The sequence below is a fragment of the Sinocyclocheilus grahami genome, unplaced genomic scaffold, assembly GCF_001515645.1.
Source record: "Sinocyclocheilus grahami isolate Dianchi unplaced genomic scaffold, SAMN03320097.WGS_v1.1 scaffold297.1, whole genome shotgun sequence".
Taxonomy (NCBI): Eukaryota; Metazoa; Chordata; class Actinopteri; order Cypriniformes; family Cyprinidae; genus Sinocyclocheilus; species Sinocyclocheilus grahami.
Window position 1 is genome coordinate 180,205 of NW_015505476.1, and position 22,372 is coordinate 202,576.

Here is a 22,372-nt window from a genome sequence, read left to right on the forward strand (position 1 = left end):
GTCCTCTTTTGGAAGGCCAAACAAAGTAGTTTCACTTTCACAAGGAAACACACAGCGACTCCACAACATGACAGCGGCGGCAACAGCGAGAATAAAAGTTACGCCTTCTTTCTTTGCGTGAACATTTTGGGCGGCGTTATGCAAATCTTCCCTCATCGTGACGTAGATGTGGGGGCGTGTTAGAACGAGGCGTTTTAGATAGGCGTGGCTGACTCTTAACTTTTATAAAGAAGATCTCTTTGGATTTTAGACGTTAGTCTTTGCAACTTTACAGATCTTCTTTATGCACCAAGAGCTTGTAACACTCCAAAGAGAAAGGAAAAATTGAAATCGCATCATATGACCCCTTTAATAAGCAATTGGGTGGACTTTTTTGTAAAAACCTGGCAACCCTGATACATCTTCTTGAACCTGAAAAAACAGTTTGCTCAAACTAAACTCAAAACTTACATGTGTAGCCATTTAAAGCAGCTTTATGACATAGGCCACCGGCTTTGGCCAATCATGCGTTAGAATTTTGGGAGGGCCAATCACATTGCACTCGCTTGGACACGCCCCTGCTCACAGCGAGATCTTGATGATTTAGGTTCTGATAATCAGCATTAATCCATTTGAAAGGCTTAACAATAGTCTGCTTATCAGCACAAAACAGAGGCCCAATCACATTCAATATGTTTTCTTTTATATAAAGAACAAACAGACTGTAACAAGAACATGAAAGGAAATTAGCTGTAGAGTTATTAGGCCTGGAGAGAGACCAACATAATGAAAGTCCACTTCCCTGCTGTGTGATTTTAATGCTAAAGTTCACCCAAAAGTCAAATTCTGTTATAATTTACTCATCTCATCTTGTTAAAAACCTGTATGATTTTCTTTATTCTGTGCACTTTTAACAATGTTTTTTTTATCTGTTCCCCAAAGAACCTTTCTTAAGAACCATATTTTATTAGTGTGAAGAACATTTTATAATCTAAAGAATTTTTTTTCCACTTTAAAGAACATTTTGTGTAATGGAAAGGTTTCATGATTTTTAAAGGTTCTTCATGGAACTATAGATGCCACTTAAGAAGAGTATGGAATGCAAAAGAAGATGTTTAGCAGAATGATTGAGCAGCTCTCTTCCATAAACTGAAAATGAATGATGTCCAGGGGCTCTCAAGCTCCAAAAAAATGAAGTAAAAGGTGACAAAATTGTCTTTTTGGCTGAACTGAGTCTGGTTTTGGAGTGAGGGTGAATTGTTCATGCTGGGTGTTCTTTTTGGCTGTGAGCGGTCACATCATTCACACGGGTGTTCAGCTGGACAGTTGATCCTCTGACAGGCCAAAGTCTGAATTCCCATCACGACTCTCCTGCCTCCCTTTAACTGACAAACACCTTTTCCCCTTCCCCTCATCCTCTGATCCTCCCTCTCTCATTCAGCACAACCGGCTGGAAAGAAAAATCGAAACTTAGATATCTTTAATGTCTCAGTTGTTTCTTCTCCACATCAAAGACATTAAATGGAGAGCAAATGGACACTGATGCATAAGTCTTCTGCTTGTCAGTAATCTCACATGTTTCTCCTCTTGAGTTTCAGAGGAGATCTTAAATGAAACACAAGTGAGACTTTCTTGAAGTCTCCTGAGCTACTTCCTCTGGGAGTTTCTAATATGTGGGTTTTTCTGAGCACATGTTTTTTATCCTTGCTTTTTTGTTTATTCAATTTGGTACTTTCATTGCCTATTCAAAATCCATTAGGGCCAGGCACACAGAGGGGAAACTGGGTAAAAATGCTCTTTAAATGACAGAAACAGGGCTGCAATTTTCTGAGGCAGACGCTGAGATGTGTTTTGTGGTGGAAGTTATTGTAAGGAAAAAGTGAAGTTTTTGATAACTGAGAGATCCGATGACACTGCCTTTCATGCTGTCTTGGACTTGCACTTTGTTCTGTCTCTTCCATTTCTCTTTTTATTGCTGTACCTTAATATGCCTTTTGATTGTGTTTGATTGAATATGTGCAGCTTTGAGACTACTAACCTGAAGTACTCTCACATCATTTTCAAAGGCATTGTGGAACAGATAGACCGCTGAAGAGCTTACGGTAGAGCTGAACTTACCAGGGTTACAACAGTTAACTAAAAATAAAATCATAAAAAATATGATAATAATAATAAAATTATTAATAATAATAATAATAATGATGATGATAAAAATACTTTGGCTAGTTGACAAGGCAGCATTTCTAATTTTTGTTTAGCTTCATGTACTAAAATAACTCAAACTAACTGAAATAAATGAATACTAACTATATAGACATATTAAGTGGACAGGCCTAACGCTGGACGAGACCTTGAGAAAAGCTGAGAAGAGGAAGGAATGGAAGGAGCTGGTTGCCAGAGCATCTGGTGAAGACATATTAAACAACTAATAAAAATTACAAAATTACTAAAATTAAAATCACTAAATTTAACTAAAATTACAATGAAAACAGAGATTGTAAAAATGAAAATTCATTAAAAACATTCATTTAAACGATAATAGTATGTCAGTTATACTAAAACAAGACTGAAACTTACCTATTTTATTTTATATTATATTATATTTTTAATAATAAGAAGAATAAAAATGTTGTTGTTGTTGATGGTGATGATGATTATGATGATAATGTTTTGTTGTCGTTGTTATTATTATTATTATTATTATCAACATCATTATTTTTTTGTCCTTCTTATTATTTAAACCTTGTGTGCATTAATTTTGTCATAATTTATTAATTCCATTATAGGTTGTTTGATTGGTCATATAAGTGGAAATAGATGGCATAAGCATTATTTTTCAGTCTAATTTATATTTAAAAATTAATTCCATAATTTTGCTATTCCAAATGAAAAGTTCTCCCACTGCCTGAACTGAAAATGCATATTTCAGCTATATAGCAGATGCCAAGCAGCTGAAAGATCTCCAAGAATCAGCAGCCATACACTCCTTAAGGTCAAACCCAGAAAGTGGTCAGTAACAGCGAGTGTCTGATAATGGCACACTCGAGCGGTCAGCCTGCCTAGGGCTAATGAAAGTCCACCTGGATATAGACCAAACCACTCTGGAGATCCCACTGGCCTGGAGCTGTTCTCCAACGTAATGTTTACGTATGCAAAGCTCTCCTCTCCTGCTCAAACTGAGGAACCGCTGGGCTTTGATCCACATTTACTGCCACGATTCTCTGGGGGAAAAGCTCATGGAAATGCAAGCCGAGGAACAACGGAGTAACCTACGGCTGCTGGCTCAGCACTTTGAGTGCCTTTGAAAGGAGCACAGTGGGAGACTCTGGACAAATGTTTGGTGTGGCAGTTTTAGCCGATAACATTTGTAAGCTGTTCTATAATACTGAGAATTTGTTGTATGAAGTGCCCACATGCTGTGCTATACGTCAGATGCAGATCAAATCAAATCAGCAGGTCTATTCTAAAGTAATACGAAGAAAAAAAATCTTGATTTCCAGTAAAAAGATGCAAAAGATATTTAAGAATAAATCATGAAGTTACTGTATAATGTCAAATTGTATATAATTATATTAATTATATAAAATTTGTATATTGTAAGCATAAATTGCATAGTAGTTATATATATTTATACACACATATGTGTATATATATATATACAATTCGATTTTTATAATTTATAAGTTGTGAAATTCTAGGCTATATTATATCCAAAATATAAAACTAAAATTTTGTATATATAAGTGCTGTCACTCGATTAATCACATACAAAATAGAAAGTTTGTGTTTACATAATATATGTGTGGGTACTGTGTATATTTACATATTTACATGTGATTTAATGCATTTGACAGCACATAGATAGATAGATAGATAGATAGATAGATCAAATATTTATACATCAGAAATGTATAAATCAAGCCAATGATGAACTGACATATTCAAAAAGAACCAAAATGAGTTGTGTTGTATAATGCTATTGAAATTATTTATTTATTCTTTTTCCCCCCAAAGCTGGTGGCATCTGATGGCGTTCAACAGAGCAGACCCGTGACGGTGGACATCCTGGTCATCGATGCGAATGACAACACACCCACTTTCGGTCAGGTGTCCTACAGTGTGGAGATCTTCACTAACATGCTGCCCGGAGAGACCGTCCTGCAGGTGAGGGCACAACACTACAGCTCAGAAACACTCACTTTACTCACCAAGAGCCATTTATGAATCATTTATTCATAGCGGAGTGTTTATTGAGAACTCTAAATGTGATTTGGTGTGTGAAATGAACTCGGCCCTATGTTTGCTTCATTAATAACTGAAGATTCTAGTCAAATTATTGAATGTGACTCAACAGCTTCTGGGATTTTTTTTTCTTTCTGATGAAATATGTGAAAAATGCATTGAAAAATGAAGCAAACTGTCATTCAGCTATATGAACACAAAGGAGCGCAGGCAATAAAGCAACTTTTTAAAGAGGAACCAGATCATATGAACCGCAGCTAATGAACTGCAGTGAGTCATACTGCGATCTGTTTACATCTTTAACCAGACTTTCTGAACCCCATTCAAATGCCTAAATATCATTTTTCTCCCCGGGGTGTCTTTTGAATAATTTGTATATATTTTTATGTTTACTTTTCAGTTGTTTTCTTCCAGTGTTGAGAAATAGCTTGCTTCTAAAAATTGCAGCGTTTCTAATTTAACTGCATGTTTTAGTTGTCACAGTGCTTTCAACAATGCAGCCTTTCCAGTAACAAACTACTTTTTCAAAAAAAAGTAGCATGGGAAAATTATTTTTTAAGTCTTTGCATATTTTTATTGTGAAATATTTCACGATTTAAGTGCAGCTGTCCATCAATATCTATCTAAGACAAATAATTGTCTTTTTTTAGTTTTAGTTTTATTAGTTGTATATTAGTGTAAATTAGAGGTTGAAGGTATACATTCATGAATATAGTATTCCCCAATTAATAGTTTGACTATATTTAGCTATTCATCTTAGTAGCTTGTTGTGTAGCTAACTACTTTTGTAGCTTTAGCCAAGCTTTTTTAAGTAAGTAGCTTTTCTATAATTAAATTGCTTTAAATTATTCAGTTTCAAAGTAGCTTTCCCGACACTGATTTGTTCGGATGACCTGTCCATCTGCCGCTCTCATTCTGTCTCTTCCATTTGCAACATTTTGTGAGTGACAAAATACATCTAGGTACATCAGTACATTGTAGTTCAGTTCAACAACTTGTTTAGTTTGATCTATAAACATAGTGCAGCTTATTCTGCAATTTTAAGGTTGTGTATTTGGTCATAAAACACAGTTGATGCTCCTGTAAATAACCAAACTCTGTTTGTATAAACTAGCATTAAGCTCTCAAAAGGCAAATTACAGCTATTTTCATCTGCATTGTGAAAGTGGCTTGTGTCGACATGGTGGGCTGACAAAAAGTGGGACAAAATGATATAACGTGAACATAATGTGTGCTTTTCTGTCCCTCAGGCTATGGCATATTCACTCTCTCTCAGTAACGATTCTCTCAGCTTTATTTTGGCACTCTGCTCATGTTCTGCTCTGCCTGTGTTTGCCGTAAAACACAGTTGATGCTCCTGTAAATAACCAAACTCTGTTTGTATAAACTAGCATTAAGCTCTCAAAAGGCAAATTACAGCTATTTTCATCTGCATTGTGAAAGTGGCTTGTGTCGACATGGTGGGCTGACAAAAAGTGGGACAAAATGATATAAAGTGAACATAATGTGTGCTTTTCTGTCCCTCAGGCTATGGCATATTCACTCTCTCTCAGTAACGATTCTCTCAGCTTTATTTTGGCACTCTGCTCATGTTCTGCTCTGCCTGTGTTTGCCTCATTCCGTCACGGCTGGGTCACGATTCAAAGGAAAATCAGTCACATAAAGGCCTGTAGTATCTCTTGAAATAACAAGCCGCTCGGATCCTGCTGAAATGAGGTCACAGGTCACAACTAGGTCAGCCGGGCCACTTGGATGCATTTTATAAGCCATATTTGCTGCCCTCGAGTGAGTGTGTGTGTGTATGTGAGAATTATTTTCCTTACCTCAGCACTCCAAGCAGCTAAAGGCACGGCGGTACGGATCAGTGCTTCTGGAGAGTTTTCTCAATAATGAGAGCCGTGGATGGAGGTGGCGCTTTCTTATTAGCAGGACTTTGAATTAATTACCCTTAGGGTGTATTTATTGCCCCGGTGCTTTTAAAGACGATAACGTTCAGAGTTAAGTGTTTACATCTAAATGCACGTCTTTGAACCTAATCAAAAGTGTTTAGTCTTTGATCTGTACCTTTGTGTTTGAGAATTTATCCTGAATAATCATATTATGCTGCTTTTAAACCTCATTAATACGGAGAGTCTAATCTGCATTTTAATAAGGATGGATGGATGGATTTTCTGTTATGGTTGATTTAAAGTAATGAGTGTTAAGTTTAAAGAAAGTAAAAATTCAGCGAGTAGAACTAAGACCTCATTTGTAAATATTATGAGAAAACATGAAAATTATACTAGGCTTTTGAGCATGGTACCATGGTACCACCATGTTTTTTAAGCCATGCATTATAGGAGTACCATGGTATTCAATAAAGTGTACTACTAGTTAAACAGTGCATTTCACCATTTGAAAATATTAAACACAATTTGATAGAAAGACTTAAATGCCTGAAGTTATAAATAAATAAAAAGGACATAATTTTTTCCTGGAAAAGCCATTCATATTAAGAAAATACACACAATTGCCATGAAAATGGCATGAAAAATTATATGTTAATATTTTTATGCATATAATATTTCTATATTTAATTTATTTTAATATATATTTTTATTATTCTTTGTAGTTTTTTTTCTATTAATTATCTTTATACATTGATTTTTAATTGAATGATTTGAATGAGATCCCTAACTTAATTATGATCAAATTATGAGTCAACACAGACTAATAAAATTCTATAAATATATGTTTATGCATATATAATGTTGATATTCTAATATATTTAATTATATAATGTGTATTTAATATAATATTTTATGTAATATAATATATAAAAAATTTTAAAGTAATTATTTGTAGTTTTTTTCTAGTATTTTTTTATTGTTGTTCTAAACAATTTCATTGATTTGAAATTGCTATTTGTGTGTGCATTCTCTTTAAAATAAGTTAACACAAAGATATTAAAAACCAAAATATATTCAATTCCAAGTACATTACCATAGCATTTTTGGAAGGGTAATGAAGATCAGTGTGAAACAAATGAATGTGGCTTAAAGGAGACATATTATGCCCCTTTTTACAATATGTAATATAAGTCTCTGGTATCCCCAGAATGTGTCTGTGAAGTTTCAGCTCAGATAATTTATTATATCATTTTGAAAATGCCTATTTTGAGTGGAAGCAGAAACACGCTGTTTTTCAGGCTTGTCTCTTTAAATGCAAATGAGCTGCTGCTCCCCGCCCCCTTTTCCAGAATAGAGCTGCGCCATTACAGCTCGGACCTGCTAAAAACAGCTGTTATGGTTGTGATCATGTTTATCACGCTGAAATCATGCAGTTTAAACCATATTAGTTTAAACTTCTGATATACGGTTTTCTGAGAGCACACATCCGAAGCACACGGACAGAAAGCGGCTGTCACAGCATGTGAATACTAAACTAAGTTCTCATTCACACACAAGTTCACGTTAAAAACACACGAGTTACAAAAACAGTTGGTTATGTCTGCGAAGGTAAACTGCTGGAAAATAAATAGCATGTTTATTTTAGATCTAAATAGTGTTCTGTGCTCGTCTGTGTAGACAAAGGCAGAACTTTCGCCATGGCATTAGAGCTGGTACACCGTTATCGCTTGCGAAAACACAATGACGGCACCGTGGGTGGAAACTTACAGATTAAGGGGCGGTAATATTATAATGAGATCCCTTTGCAACGTCACCAAGGGAGCGAAAAATCAGACGTGCTCGTTTTCTCAGATGCTTGCAGAAAAAGGCTTACCAAAACAAAGTTACTGGGTTAATCTTTTTCACGTTTCCTTGGTTGGTAGATGCACCGGGGACCTGATTATAGAACTTAAAACCTGGAAAAGTCAGATTTTCATGATATGTCACCTTTAAAATAATACTGTCTCTGTTTGTTCTGTCAGCTGACGGCTCAGGACGCTGATGCTGGTTTAAACGGCCTCATCACGTACGCCATCCTGGCTGGAGATCAAGGTGATTTCATCATCAACAACCGCACAGGACGAATCATGTTAGCACCAGGGGTCACACTGACTGTCGGCCGTTCCTACGCACTGACCGTGAGAGCGTCAGACAACGCTCCTGACACAGAGAGGAGGTCAGATGTGACTTCATTACATCAGTTACATCTCTTGAGTGTTTGCTTGTGTCTTTGGTCTTTTATTTTCTTTGTCACTATGCGTATAGGAGCTCCATAACTACAGTCTACATAGAGGTTCTGCCACCTAACAATCAGAGTCCACCACGATTCCCCCAACAGACCTACAACCTGGAGATCAGCGAGGGCATGAGGATAGGAGCCATACTGCTGAACCTGCAGGTACACACACAGATTTGACTTGGAATGGAATAATAACCTACTGTTTATAGCATATTATACAATATACTCTAAAAACTGCCAACTTTTTAAACGGTATTTAAACATGGTCATGCAAAACATGTCATAAAAATATCTGAAATTTTTAAAATTCTCCGTTCTGGACATGGAAATTTCTAATGTCATAATAATTATATTAATCATATAATAATAATAATATATAATTATATAATAAATAATAATATATAATATAATATAACAACTATATAATAACAATAATTATATAACATAATAATATTTTATATAATATATTTTAATATTTTTAGTCATGTTTCTTCATTTTTAAATCATTATTATTGTTCTTAATGGACTTTAAAGTTTTATTTGTGTGTGCAATCTCTATTAAATGATTTGCAGAAATTCTTATCCAGTAATCACGAATGACTGAAAAAGTCTTGAAAAATTCATGGGTCAATAGGTGTTGGAAGCCTGGTCTTAAGCCTTTGAAGTCTGATCAAATTATGAATAAAAAAAAGATGTTGGCAGATACACTGAAAATAGAAGGTCAAGTTGAATGCATTGCATTGTGGGATGCAGTATCCCACGCAGTATGCCCTTTTGTATACTGCACATTTTGATAAATGTAGTAGGTCATCTGGGTATTCTGTGCATGCAGAAAATTAGCATACTACTGAATGCACAGTAAAGATACTGCTAAAGTGGAGTGTGTAGTTAGCCATTCTGAACATGGCCACATATATACAGTCATTTATTTTTTCATAAGATAATATGAAATTATTTTTATAATTTTACATTTATTATCAAATATTTTATGATTTTACAACTCAACTGCACAGACAAATTGTGCTGTCAAACTCAGAAAACGACATAATCAATATCAGCAGGTATCCTGGAATAGATGTAGGGTTATAAATTTATATATGTCACTGATTCTACATTTGTTCATCATGTCCTTCAAACAGACTTGGCCTTTTCATTTAAGTGTATTGTTATGCTGCAATTGATTTTATGTTACATTGATTTTATGTTTTACCAGCCGGTACGTGAGTGTGAATTTATGTATTTTCACAGGCTACAGACCGTGAGCTGGATCCTATCACCTACCAGATACAAAGTGGTGACCCGCAGCATGTCTTCAACCTTTCACGAACGTAAGTTTTCATTAATAAATAAAACTCATCAATTAAGAATGTACAGATCTTGTATTGCAATTCAGAATATTCTATTTGTTTGCACATCTTGAACCGCAACATTGACTCAGCCAATGGCGTGAGTTTAGGGACAGAAATATCTAGTACATACAGTATATGGCATATGGTCTATAAAGTACGTACATCTGTGCCTCTCTCTGCATGAGAATCCCTCATTGGAGGAATGAAGACAAGACAAATGCACAAACAAGCTTACAGTGTGAACGTTTCTGGGAAAGAATGTGTGAGAATTTGAAAGGTGTTGTTTAATAGTAACATGTAGTTGGTTTATTAATGACATTTATGACTGTTGTTAGTAGTAACAAGAGAGAGTTATCAGAGCAGAGAGGCAGCGCTAGTGTTATATACATCTCTTGACTTATTTTTCTTGTTTCACTTCATCTGTTCTTTTGTTTTCTGTATTTTCTTTTTTTGGCTCACCTCACCTAGTCTGTTCTCTGCTTTTGTGTCTTCTCATCATGCTTCATCTCATTGTACTTTGCTGTGCCTTGCCTCGTCTAATTTCATCGGGTCTGGTCTTATCTCTTCTTATCATGTCTTTTCTTATCATTTATCTTCTCATCATCTCATCTCATCGGGTCTCTTCACATCTCGTATCACCTTTTATCTTTTTATGCTTCACTGCATCATCACTTCATCTTCTCTTCTCTTCTCCTCTCCTCTGCTCTTCTCGCTACACGTCATCTTTCTTATGTTGTGTCATTTCTCTTCTCTTTTTATTGTGTTAGTTCTCATTTGGTTTCCTCTTCTGACTTTTTAAATTGCCTTGTCATCCTGCCTCATCTCCTCTCATCTTCGTATCACATCTCATCTTATCTTGTCTCATCTTCATATCTCGTCTCATCTCATCTTGCCTCATCACATCTTCGTATCTTGTCTCATTACATCTCATCTCATCTCATATTGCCTCATCTCATCTCATCTTGTCTCATCACGTCTCATCTCATCTTTGGATCTTGTCTCATCTCGTCTTGCCTCAACTTTTCTCATCTCATCATCATATCTTGTCTCATCTCATCTCAACTTGCCTCATCACATCTTCTTATCTTGTCTCATTTCATCTCGTTTCATCTCATCTTTGTATCTTGTCTCATCTCATCTTGTCTCATTTCATCTGGTCTCATCTCATCTTGTCTCATCTCATCTTCATATTTTGTCACATCTCATCTCGTCTCATCTCATCTTATCTCATCTGGCCTCATCATGTCTCATCTCATCTTATCTCATCTCATTTCATCTCATCTTCGTGTCTCATTTCATCTCATCTTCGTGTCTCATCTTGTCTCATTTCATCTCATCTCGTCTCATCTCATCTTCGTGTCTCATCTCATGTTGCCTCATCTCATCTTCGTGTCTCATCTTGTCTCATCTTATCTTGTCTCATCTCATCTTATGTTGTCATCTTCGTGTCTCATCTTGTCTCATTTCATCTCATCTTCGTGTCTCATCTTGTCTCATTTCATCTCATCTTCGTGTCTCATCTTGTCTCATTTCATCTCATCTCGTCTCATCTCATCTTCGTGTCTCATCTCATGTTGCCTCATCTCATCTTCGTGTCTCATCTTGTCTCATCTTATCTTGTCTCATCTCATCTTATGTTGTTTCATCTCATCTTCGTATCTCATCTCATCTTGCCTCATCATATCTCATCTCATCTTATCTTGTCTCATCTTCATATCTCGTCTCATCTCATCTTGCCTCATCACATCTTCGTATCTTGTCTCATTACATCTCATCTCATCTCATATTGCCTCATCTCATCTCATCTTGTCTCATCACGTCTCATCTCATCTTTGGATCTTGTCTCATCTCGTCTTGCCTCAACTTTTCTCATCTCATCATCATATCTTGTCTCATCTCATCTCAACTTGCCTCATCACATCTTCTTATCTTGTCTCATTTCATCTCGTTTCATCTCATCTTTGTATCTTGTCTCATCTCATCTTGTCTCATTTCATCTGGTCTCATCTCATCTTGTCTCATCTCATCTTTGTATCTTGTCTCATCTCACCTTTACTTGTCTTTTTGTGCCACAAATCATCTTTCTCATCTCGTTTCATTTGGTCTCTTCTCTTGTCACCTTATCTCCTCTCTATTCATTTGACCTGGCCTCATCTTGCTTCATCTCATCTTATCTTATCGCATCTTTCTCTTCTAATTTCGTCAGATCTTTTCTAATCTCATGTGATCTGGTTTTCTTACTCTCTACGTCTCGTCTCTATTTGTCTCTTCTCTTCTCTTCTCTTCTCTTCTCTTCTCTTCTCTTCTCTTCTCTTCTCTTCTCTTCTCTTCTCTTCTCTTCTCTTCTCTTCTCTTATCTTATCTCATCTTGCCTCATTTCATCTCATCTTCGTGTCTCATCTTGTCTCATTTCATCTCATCTCGTCTCATCTCATCTTCGTGTCTCATCTCATGTTGCCTCATCTCATCTTCGTGTCTCATCTTGTCTCATCTTATCTTGTCTCATCTCATCTTATGTTGTCTCATCTCATCTTCGTATCTCATCTCATCTTGCCTCATCATATCTCATCTCATCTTATCTTGTCTCATCTTCATATCTCGCCTCACCTCATCTTGCCACATCACGTCTCCTCATCTTGTCTCATCTTCATATCACGTCTCATCTCATCTTGCCTCATCACATCTCATCTTATCTTGTCTCATCTCATCTTGCCTCATCTCATCTTCATCACATCTCATCTCATCTTATCTTGTCTCATCTCATCTTTGTATCTTGTCTCATCTCATCTTGTCTCATTTCATCTGGTCTCATCTCATCTTGTCTCATCTCATCTTCATATTTTGTCACATCTCATCTCGTCTCATCTCATCTTATCTCATCTGGCCTCATCATGTCTCATCTCATCTTATCTCATCTCATCTTATCTCATCTTGCCTCATTTCATCTCATCTTCGTGTCTCATCTTGTCTCATTTCATCTCATCTTCGTGTCTCATCTTGTCTCATTTCATCTCATCTCGTCTCATCTCATCTTCGTGTCTCATCTCATGTTGCCTCATCTCATCTTCGTGTCTCATCTTGTCTCATTTCATCTCATCTCGTCTCATCTCATCTTCGTGTCTCATCTCATGTTGCCTCATCTCATCTTCGTGTCTCATCTTGTCTCATTTCATCTCATCTCGTCTCATCTCATCTTCGTGTCTCATCTCATGTTGCCTCATCTCATCTTCGTGTCTCATCTTGTCTCATTTCATCTCATCTCGTCTCATCTCATCTTCGTGTCTCATCTCATGTTGCCTCATCTCATCTTCGTGTCTCATCTTGTCTCATCTTATCTTGTCTCATCTCATCTTATGTTGTTTCATCTCATCTTCGTATCTCATCTCATCTTGCCTCATCATATCTCATCTCATCTTATCTTGTCTCATCTCATCTTGCCTCATCTCATCTTCATCACATCTCATCTCATCTTATCTTGTCTCATCTCATCTTTGTATCTTGTCTCATCTCACCTTTACTTGTCTTTTTGTGCCACAAATCATCTTTCTCATCTCGTTTCATTTGGTCTCTTCTCTTGTCACCTTATCTCCTCTCTATTCATTTGACCTGGCCTCATCTTGCTTCATCTCATCTTATCTTATCGCATCTTTCTCTTCTAATTTCGTCAGATCTTTTCTAATCTCATGTGATCTGGTTTTCTTACTCTCTACGTCTCGTCTCTATTTGTCTCTTCTCTTCTCTTCTCTTCTCTTCTCTTCTCTTCTCTTCTCTTGATTAATATCATCAATAATGTCACTGGTAAAATGTGGAGAGGTTTTGTGAGGTGACTGCTGAAATAAAACCCTCTTTCATTGATTTGTCTTACAAATGATTTTTTTTCTGTTGAAGAAACAGCAAAGGCAGTTGAAGAGTCATTAAAAAGGGATGTTAAAATTTAAAGACTTTGCCTTGAATGCTATGTGGCCGGCAGAAGGTTTGTGAGGTCGAAAGAAAAGAGAATCCCAGTCACTGAAGTGTTTTATACGGCTGTTTCACAGGCTTCAGAGGACACGTTCAATATCGCTTTTGTAGAGGTCAACTGAGGAGGAATATAATTCTGCACACACACACACACACACACACACAAACACAAACATGAGCAAGCAGCACAGCAGCCTGCTTCTTCTGCTGTGTGTGACTGCAATGTTAACAGGATCTTGTCTGTCCATCCTCATCCACCGCTTCCCCCACACACACGTGTGAGCTCACTGTAGGATGAGCCTGATGATTCGCAGAAATCCTATTGGTCTACAAATGATAATGGCATCCCTGTGGCCGGTGGTTCAGCGTGGATGATCACAGATATTGGTTGTTGAATTGCACATGCAGATACCAATGTTTATTTACTACTTGCATTGTTTTAGCAGCTGATTCAACAAAGGAATTATGCAAATAATGGTCACGACACAAACACACCCAAAAATGTAATCCTGAATACAATTTCCAAGGCACAGTTTCTGATCGTGCAGGTCATTCTGTGTTCTAAGTACGTGTTCTACCTCATCATTATGAAAATAATCACAGTATTAAACAGATGGTTCAATTGAAAATTCTGTCATCATTTACTCACCCTCATGTTATTCTAAAAATTGTTTATGCTGATTTTTCTTTTATATATATAATGAAAGTGGAAGAGCTGTCATGATAAAAAAAATGACTAAAAGCATGTTAAAGTGTCATAAAAATAGTCTGTATGATTCATAACTCTGAATAGCTGAAATAGATTTGTATGTGGAACAGATGTGCATTGACACTTTTGCTCTCAAATCTCATTTGTGCTATTTGAATATTAGCATATTCAGATTTGGTGCATCATGATTGGGTTATGAGACCCAATGATGTTTGTCATCATTGATGTGACACATCTTGAAGCACCATATGAAATATATATGTTTCACCATCCACATACATTTTATGAAAAAGAGCCCCACCCTACATAAAATCTCCCTCTGAAAACAATCAAGGAGGTTTGAAACAACATAAAGAGTAAATGACAGAAATGTAAAGTTTGGGTAAAATGCTCATTTAATTTAGTTGACAAGATTCATCACTGTCCTCAATATTGACTAAACATAATTATTTTTTTTGCTGGCTGTAATTTATTTTTTGTCCATTCAATTTTTGTCAGGTCAATTTAAAGTAATTTATTGACATGATTGTGTTTACATACAGTATTGCCTAATAAATATAAAGAATTATACAGAATAATGACAATGACAATAACAACAATATCAAATAAAAACTTTATTAAGGTGCTAGTAATGAACAAAATCAAGAAAAAAATATGTATGAATGAATACAATCCAGATAAAAATACTATATCATAAAAACCGACATTTATCAAGGCATAATGAAGAAAAGCAATACAGTAATATTATGTACAATGATGTTCTTTGCTTATATTGATCAAGGCAGTAGTTGGTTTCTGAGGGTGTGCAGCTGAAAAAACAAATATTAATTTTATTTTTCCTCTCTACGTCACTTCCCTGTTTGTCTCTGTGTACTTTTTTAAATGACAGAAAATAAAGCTAAAGATTATGAGAAGAAATATTTCAATAGAAAATTTAAAGAAAGTGTTATGTGTCTGTTCAGTATAGGTCTTCTGCTGCTGGCCAAACCTCTGGACAGAGAGACTATTGACCAGTATCGCCTCATCGTCACGGCATCTGACGGCCACCCAGGAGGGGTGAGACTGCACCATCCCACAAAACCAGCACTATAACACTGACTGACAGCTGCTCTGATTCAAACGTCTGATCTCTTCACAACCTTGTTTCATATCTTTCATATAATGTTTTATGCCACATTCTCGTGTTGCTTTAAATGCATATTTTCACAAAAGCAACCACAAACAAAGCTGGAAAAAACTCTGTACTTCTATATAATTTGGTATTCATTCGTTTTTTTCCTTTTGCATAGTCATTACTGTCAAAAACTCCTCAAGGATGTTCTGTAATGAGACTCATCTTGTTTAAACACATTCACCTTTTTAAAAGAACATTTACTCGTAATATCAGCTTAGCTTCTCTAATGAGAGAACTTCAGCAAACAGAGAAACGCTGGAGTGCTAAATGACTGCATGAAGCTCATTTATCAAACTCAGGCTGATATCTGTAGAGCCGATGAAGAGGGAGTTTTCAAGGAAGACAGGCACGTTAAAAGCATTTTGAGACATAAGGACGTGCCTTCATCTTTCCCTGCGCAACATGACTGGGCAAAATGACTTTCATCTGGTCAAACAAGTCCATTAAATCATTTACATTTCAGATCATGGTCATAGAAAGTGCAAAGCGGTTAATTAATCAATGTAATTTACCTGACCTCCACATCTTAAAGCATGATAATGATATCTAATGTAATATTCAGTGCAGCTCACATTCTTGAGATCAAACAGGCTTCAGTGGGGTTCAGCACATTCGTATTGCACTTGTCCTTCAGTCTGTGTGTGTGTGTGTGTTTGATGGTGTTGATGCCTCTTGACAGAATTGTAGGAAAAGAAATTGTAGTGCACCTGAACATGTTTTTGCCAAACAACAACTCCATCTATGACTACATAATTCCCTTTCCAGAAGTTTTTTTTTTTCTTTTTTCCTTTTTTTGCTGAATTAATTTTTCATGCACATCCCACTGGGATTTAAACTCTACATGCTGATCTTGACTGATCGGTTGAATTTATATTCATCACTGTGTGCTATTAAACTTTTAAGCCCCAGGAACTCAATTGCGTATGATTTAATTACATCTCTGCAAATGTGTTTCTGGAATAGAGTCAGAAACTAAATGGTGACACTATTTTATTTTTTACCAGTGAAGTCATTTTCAATATTTAAAAAGGCAACAAATAAGACTGACAGACAGCAGCATTGTGAATGTCAGAGTGAATGCTGTGAAAGGTTCAGGGTTTGACAGCAAGTGCACACTGAACTCCAGGGTTCAGTAGAACTGTCAGGACTGTGCTTTTTGTAGGTTTATAGGCACAAACAACCAATTCCTTCCAAAAATTTTCTGCAAAGACCTTCATATGAATATTAAAGCATAAATGCTTTTATTTTTTAATTTAGTATTTCTATTTTATTCTCTTTCCAAATGAGTTTTATTATTATATTATTAGTAGTATTAATAGTATTTTTTTTTTATGGAAAAATATTTAGGTTTTAGTGTTTTAGGGCTGCAGACGTGAATGCTGGAACTAGTATCATTAAAAATATTTAATGGCATTTTATTTCTCAGCACAGTCTAGTGTTGTTGCTTTTTAGTTCCTTGAACATTAAACTAAATATTAAAACATAATATATTTTTTAATTGAACTCATATTAATTAGCTAGTTTTCTTTTCTATTTTATTACCAATTTGTCTTTCTAATTTAGTTTAGTTTTTTAGTTTTTAGTCAGGTGGGTTGTAAAGCTTTACAATATGCCATTTGCCAAACAGAAATAAATAAATAAATGGTATTATAATATTATTATTATTAATATTATTAATAAACTAAAATTAACTTGAATTAAATACATTTTATTTTTAATTTGGAGTCATGAAAGTATATGTTAGTTTAGCTTTAGTTTCCTGTTAATTTTTATTTGGATTTTGGTTAAGGACAATGTTTCATTTATTTTTTGTTAACACTGCCATAGCCATAATCATAATCATTCTTTGTTGCCATTCAACGATATTCTTACCAAAAATGTATTACCCTTACCAACCTCAAAAATCATTTATAAGATAGTAAAATCATTTTGTTTCAGGACCAACAAGAATGTTGATCCAATAACTTGTCATTCTTATATATTTAATGCATTCCTGATGATATTTAATTAATCTGTCCTTATTTGTAGATTTCCACGGCCACTGTCAGCATTGTCATCACAGACGTTAATGACAACGATCCCAGCTTCGACCTCACTCTACTCAGAAACCTGACCGTGAGGGAGGAAGAGGCCAATGTGTTCGTGGGTCAAGTCAGGGTGAGTTCCATGACAAAACATATCGATGACGTATCTTTATTTTGGTGAGTTTCGTGAGGTTCCCACATGCCGCCCCTTCAACTGTCATGCCGCACAGATCTTCAGACATCACTTTGTATTGTTCTCTAATTAAGTCATGGTAAATTAGAGTCATTAGTCACCTTACAGTCAGTCCCTGATGACTGCTTCTGTTCCGCCCTGCCAAGCGGTTGAAATTTTAATTAGCGTGTTTGATTAATCATGCTTTGGTTGGTTAGAAAGATAATCAATGAAAGATGTGTCAGGCTTTCATTCACAATGCTGTGTTGTGATCACGTGTCTCTTTACCGCTCATTTGTTGCTCTGTGATGTCTTGATCACTGAGTTCGGTGCCGATGTGATTGACAGGCATAAGATGATGCGACAGTGCCTTTGTGCATCAATAAAATTGCGACTGAAATCATTTAGTGCGGGTTGACCTCATGTGGCATGATACTGTTTTCCAGAAGTAACAACTAAACAAATGAAATTTAGTTTTTTTGTACAAGTTGGATCTTTCCCTATGAACTGTTGTCTTTGTTTTTTCATCGTCTTTCTTTTCATTTCATGTTTTTTGTACACTCTAAAAAATGCTGAGTTGTTTCAACCCAATGTTGGGTCAAATATGGACTAACCCAACTGTTGGGTTAAATTTTGGTTACATTTTTAAATTAACTTTTTAACCCAACAGTTGGGTTAGTCCATATTTGACCCAACATTGGGTTGAAACAACCCAGCATTTTTTAGAGTGTAGGTTTATAAGCACAAACTAACTAAAAAGTCCTACCTAAATGATGTGCAAAAACCTTCATCTAGACATAATTAATAGTTGCGTAAATGCTTTTTCATTTAAATTGTATTGCTTTTAGATTTTATTTTATTTATTATCTCTCTTTCCAGTTTAGTTTTTGTTTTCATTCATTTATTTATTCATGTTTTAGCTTTAGTGTTTTAGGGCTGCAAACGTAAATGTCAAACTGGTATCATTAAAATATTAAATGGAATAAAAAAATTTCAGCACAGCGTAGTGTTATTGCTTTTTAGTGTCTTAAAACCACATTAAAAAATAATATATATATTTTTTAATAAACTAAAATTTATTGTGATTTTTATTTCTATTTTATTATGATTACTTTGTCTTTCCAATTTAGTTTAGTTTCTGTTTTAGTTAGGCTGGTTCTTAAGCTGTCAATATAAAATACCATTTGTCATTTTTATTTTGTATTTTATTTTATCATTTGTTTATGTTTAATGAATTAATGTTTTAATGAATAAATAGTTTGTTTTTTTTTAACTAAGATTAAATTGAGTACAATTTTAATTCAATCACAGAGTCATGAGTTTAGTATGAATAAAACTGCCATTGAAATGATTTAGTGCGTGCTGTCCTCATATGGCATCATATTGTATTTGAGAAGTAATTAAACAGCTAAAAATTATTTTTTTGGATGTTGCTCAAGTTGGATCTCTCCCTCTGAGCTGTTCTCTCACTTTCCATCATCTTTCTTTTCATTTCATCATCCTCTCATGTTCTGTGTAGTCTGCCATGTTCACAACAAGCAGGTGCTCACCAAACTTTGAGGCCTTGCTCTCAAATTCACACACAGATCCCCGTGGAGATCAAAAACACCTGGATTCTTATTGTGCTGTGACAACAAACAAGCGTATGCATACGGACACTTACTTCACACATCACAGATGCACATCAGTGTGTTCCCACTCTATAGACACTTACAGCCATGTTGTTTGCCACAGGCTAACATGTCCAAAAGCCTTAAGATACTATTCACGCTGAGAGCTTCGAGCATTCTACAAAACAACCCATTTTAATAGACATTTTCACCTTGGGGACAAAATCTGTCTGTATATTATATTATATTATATTATATTACAGTTCAAATTGGTATTTTATATTACATTAAAAAAAAATACATATACAATGTATCAAATAAATGCTGTTCTTTGGACTTTCTGTTGATCAAAGATTCCTGAAAAAAGGTATGATTGTTTTTAACAAAAATAATAAGCAGCAAAATCATCTTTTGGTATGCAATCTATGAAGATTGCAACTGAATCATTCTCAGTGAACCAACTTCTCTGTAATATGAAATGTTATATAATAAATATATGAAAGAATGAATAAATAAATAAATCTATGAATAATTGAATGAATGAATAAATAAACACTACCATTCACAAAACTGAGGTCAGTAAATTGTTTTATGAAATTAATACTTTTATTCAGTAAATTAAGTGACAGTAAAGACGTTTTTAATGTTTCAAATGATTTATATTTCAAATAAATGTTCTTTTGAGCCTTCTATTCAAAGAACCCTAAAATAAAAATTCACGACTTCCACAAAGACATTAAGCAACGCAACTGTTTTCGACATTGATAATATAAAAAATGATTCTATGAGCAACAAATCAGCATATTAGAATGATTTCTGAAGGATCATGTGACAGAAGACTGGAGTAATGATGCTGAAAATTCAGCTGTGCATCACAGGAATAAATTACATTTTAAAATAGATTCACATAGAAAAACGTTTTTACTAAATTTTTTGATCCAATAAATGTAGCCTTGCTGAACATAAGAGACTTGTTTCAAAACTGAAAAATCTTACAGAAATTAACTTTATATATATATCGATTGTTTCATTTTTAGAATCTGATTGATGAATATTGCACTATTCCGGTTATATAATGTAATAAGTATTTGATGTGCTATATTCCACCTAATATTTTAAACGGCATTTTGCGCATTCTTTCATATTTATTATACATGCATCTTTTATGAGCTTTAGTGTTTGACTGTAAATAAACTAAATATACTTTTAAAGATTCATTTGTCATTTAAAATGAATAGCGAAGGCAAAAAAGGTGAATCAAAACTTATAATAATTGGTGAAATGTTTGATGGAATAGCAGTCAGCAGTGACATTAGGAAACAGGTTTTTATTAATGTATTGTGTAGTGTTGTTTGTTTATTTATCGCTCTGTTTACATATTCATTCCATTAGTTAATTATTGAGGTGAGCAGATGCCATGTAAGTGTGCTGTCAGGACGTACTGCTGGTGAGAGGGCCACGGGCAGCACTTTCATTCCTCAGCGCTCAGATGTGGCTGTAATTTCTGAAGGCTCAGACATGCTCTTTTCATTTCACTTATTTCCATTCGCCCACGTTTGGATTTTGGCCCTTCATCCCATCATCTTCCTGTCCCTCCTCTCATCTCTCTCTCTCTCTTCTCCCAGAGTCTGTGTCGTTCATGTCTCTAACCAGGCATGCTTCTCTAATAACCCCCCCACCCAGTTATTCTTCCCATCTGCATCTGTAATTACTACAGGAAGGAATTATAGCAGGCACCTCTGAAGCCATTACAGCCGAGCTCTGCTCCCCTGCTCACATACAAATGAGCCGCTGTAACCACGCAGGAATTATGATTAGTTTAGCAAGTCTTTATTTCTTTGCTCTAAAGAACTGGCTGCAATTATTATTATTATTAATATTATTATTATTATTATCAGTAGTAGTAGTAGTAGTAGTATTCTTTATTTTATTTATTTTTCCATTATAAAGGCTGTGCTGTGGGTGCTTGGTAAAGGTGAAACCAAAATTAAATATATCCCCGATTTGAGTAACTTTATATCATAATAACAATATATAGTTGTCGTAATGGAGTATATAAATTGAAGGTATTTTTTTTTTTTTACGTTTTTGAAAGTTTCTCATGTTGAGCAAGACTACAAAAATGCAGTGCAAACAATAATATTGTGAAATATTATTTTAATTTAATATATTTGAATATATTTTGAAAATATTTTTTGTGGAAACTGTGATATATTTTTGAGAGTTATTTGATCAATAGAAAGTTCAAAGTAACAGCATTTATCTGTTATCTTCTATAACATGTCTTTATTGTCACTTCTGATCTTTTTTTCTCATCACTTCTGCATTTTTACTGATTAAATGTATTTAAAAGAAGCATAATTGTAAAAAAACAACAACATACTGACTCAAAACTTTATTTATTTATTTATATTACACATTACAGATAAGGTGATTATGTGACTGTGGCAAACTAACTTATTGGATGCAAACCAAAAGAGTATTTTAATCAAGTTGATTCAAATAACTAAAACTGCTGAATATACATTATAAATATCAAATTCATGAGTGCATGTCTCTGTTTTCAGGCCACCGATCCTGATGCCGGGCTCAATGGTCAGATCCGGTACCGTTTGCTCTCCTTTGCATCTCTGTTCACCATAAACGCCACGGGCAGCATCTTCACTGCGGTGCCGCTGGACCGAGAGACTCGGAGCCGGTACGATCTGATCGTGGAGGCGTCAGATGGAGCGGTGAACCCTCGCAGGGCCACCATCACACTGTTGGTGGAGGTGACAGACATCAATGACAACAGCCCTGTGTTTTCCCAGCCCATCTACACCGTCAACGTCCCAGAAAACACCCCCGCTGGAACCGTCATCCTGAGACTCAGTGTAAGTGCTTGGCTCATCCATAGCTCAGCGTTCTTGTTGTGTAGTTCTCTCATATCTGAATACTTCACAATTTTACGTTGCTGAGTGGCATAAGCTGTTGAGAAAGTTAAAGG

At 35.3% G+C, this 22,372-nt stretch overlaps 1 protein-coding gene across 1 annotated transcript in view; it reads left to right on the forward strand.

Annotated features, from left to right (window-relative positions):
- The window catches only part of LOC107601022 (protocadherin-15-like), a 206,231-nt gene that overhangs the window by 116,716 nt on the left and 67,143 nt on the right, over positions 1 to 22,372 (forward strand). The window contains exons 14-20 of the mRNA XM_016293037.1: positions 3,994 to 4,143; positions 8,132 to 8,325; positions 8,415 to 8,547; positions 9,637 to 9,716; positions 15,369 to 15,462; positions 17,609 to 17,737; positions 21,954 to 22,259. Coding sequence (XP_016148523.1) covers positions 3,994 to 4,143; positions 8,132 to 8,325; positions 8,415 to 8,547; positions 9,637 to 9,716; positions 15,369 to 15,462; positions 17,609 to 17,737; positions 21,954 to 22,259 — 1,086 coding nt within the window. The remainder of the gene's footprint in view (positions 1 to 3,993; positions 4,144 to 8,131; positions 8,326 to 8,414; positions 8,548 to 9,636; positions 9,717 to 15,368; positions 15,463 to 17,608; positions 17,738 to 21,953; positions 22,260 to 22,372) is intronic.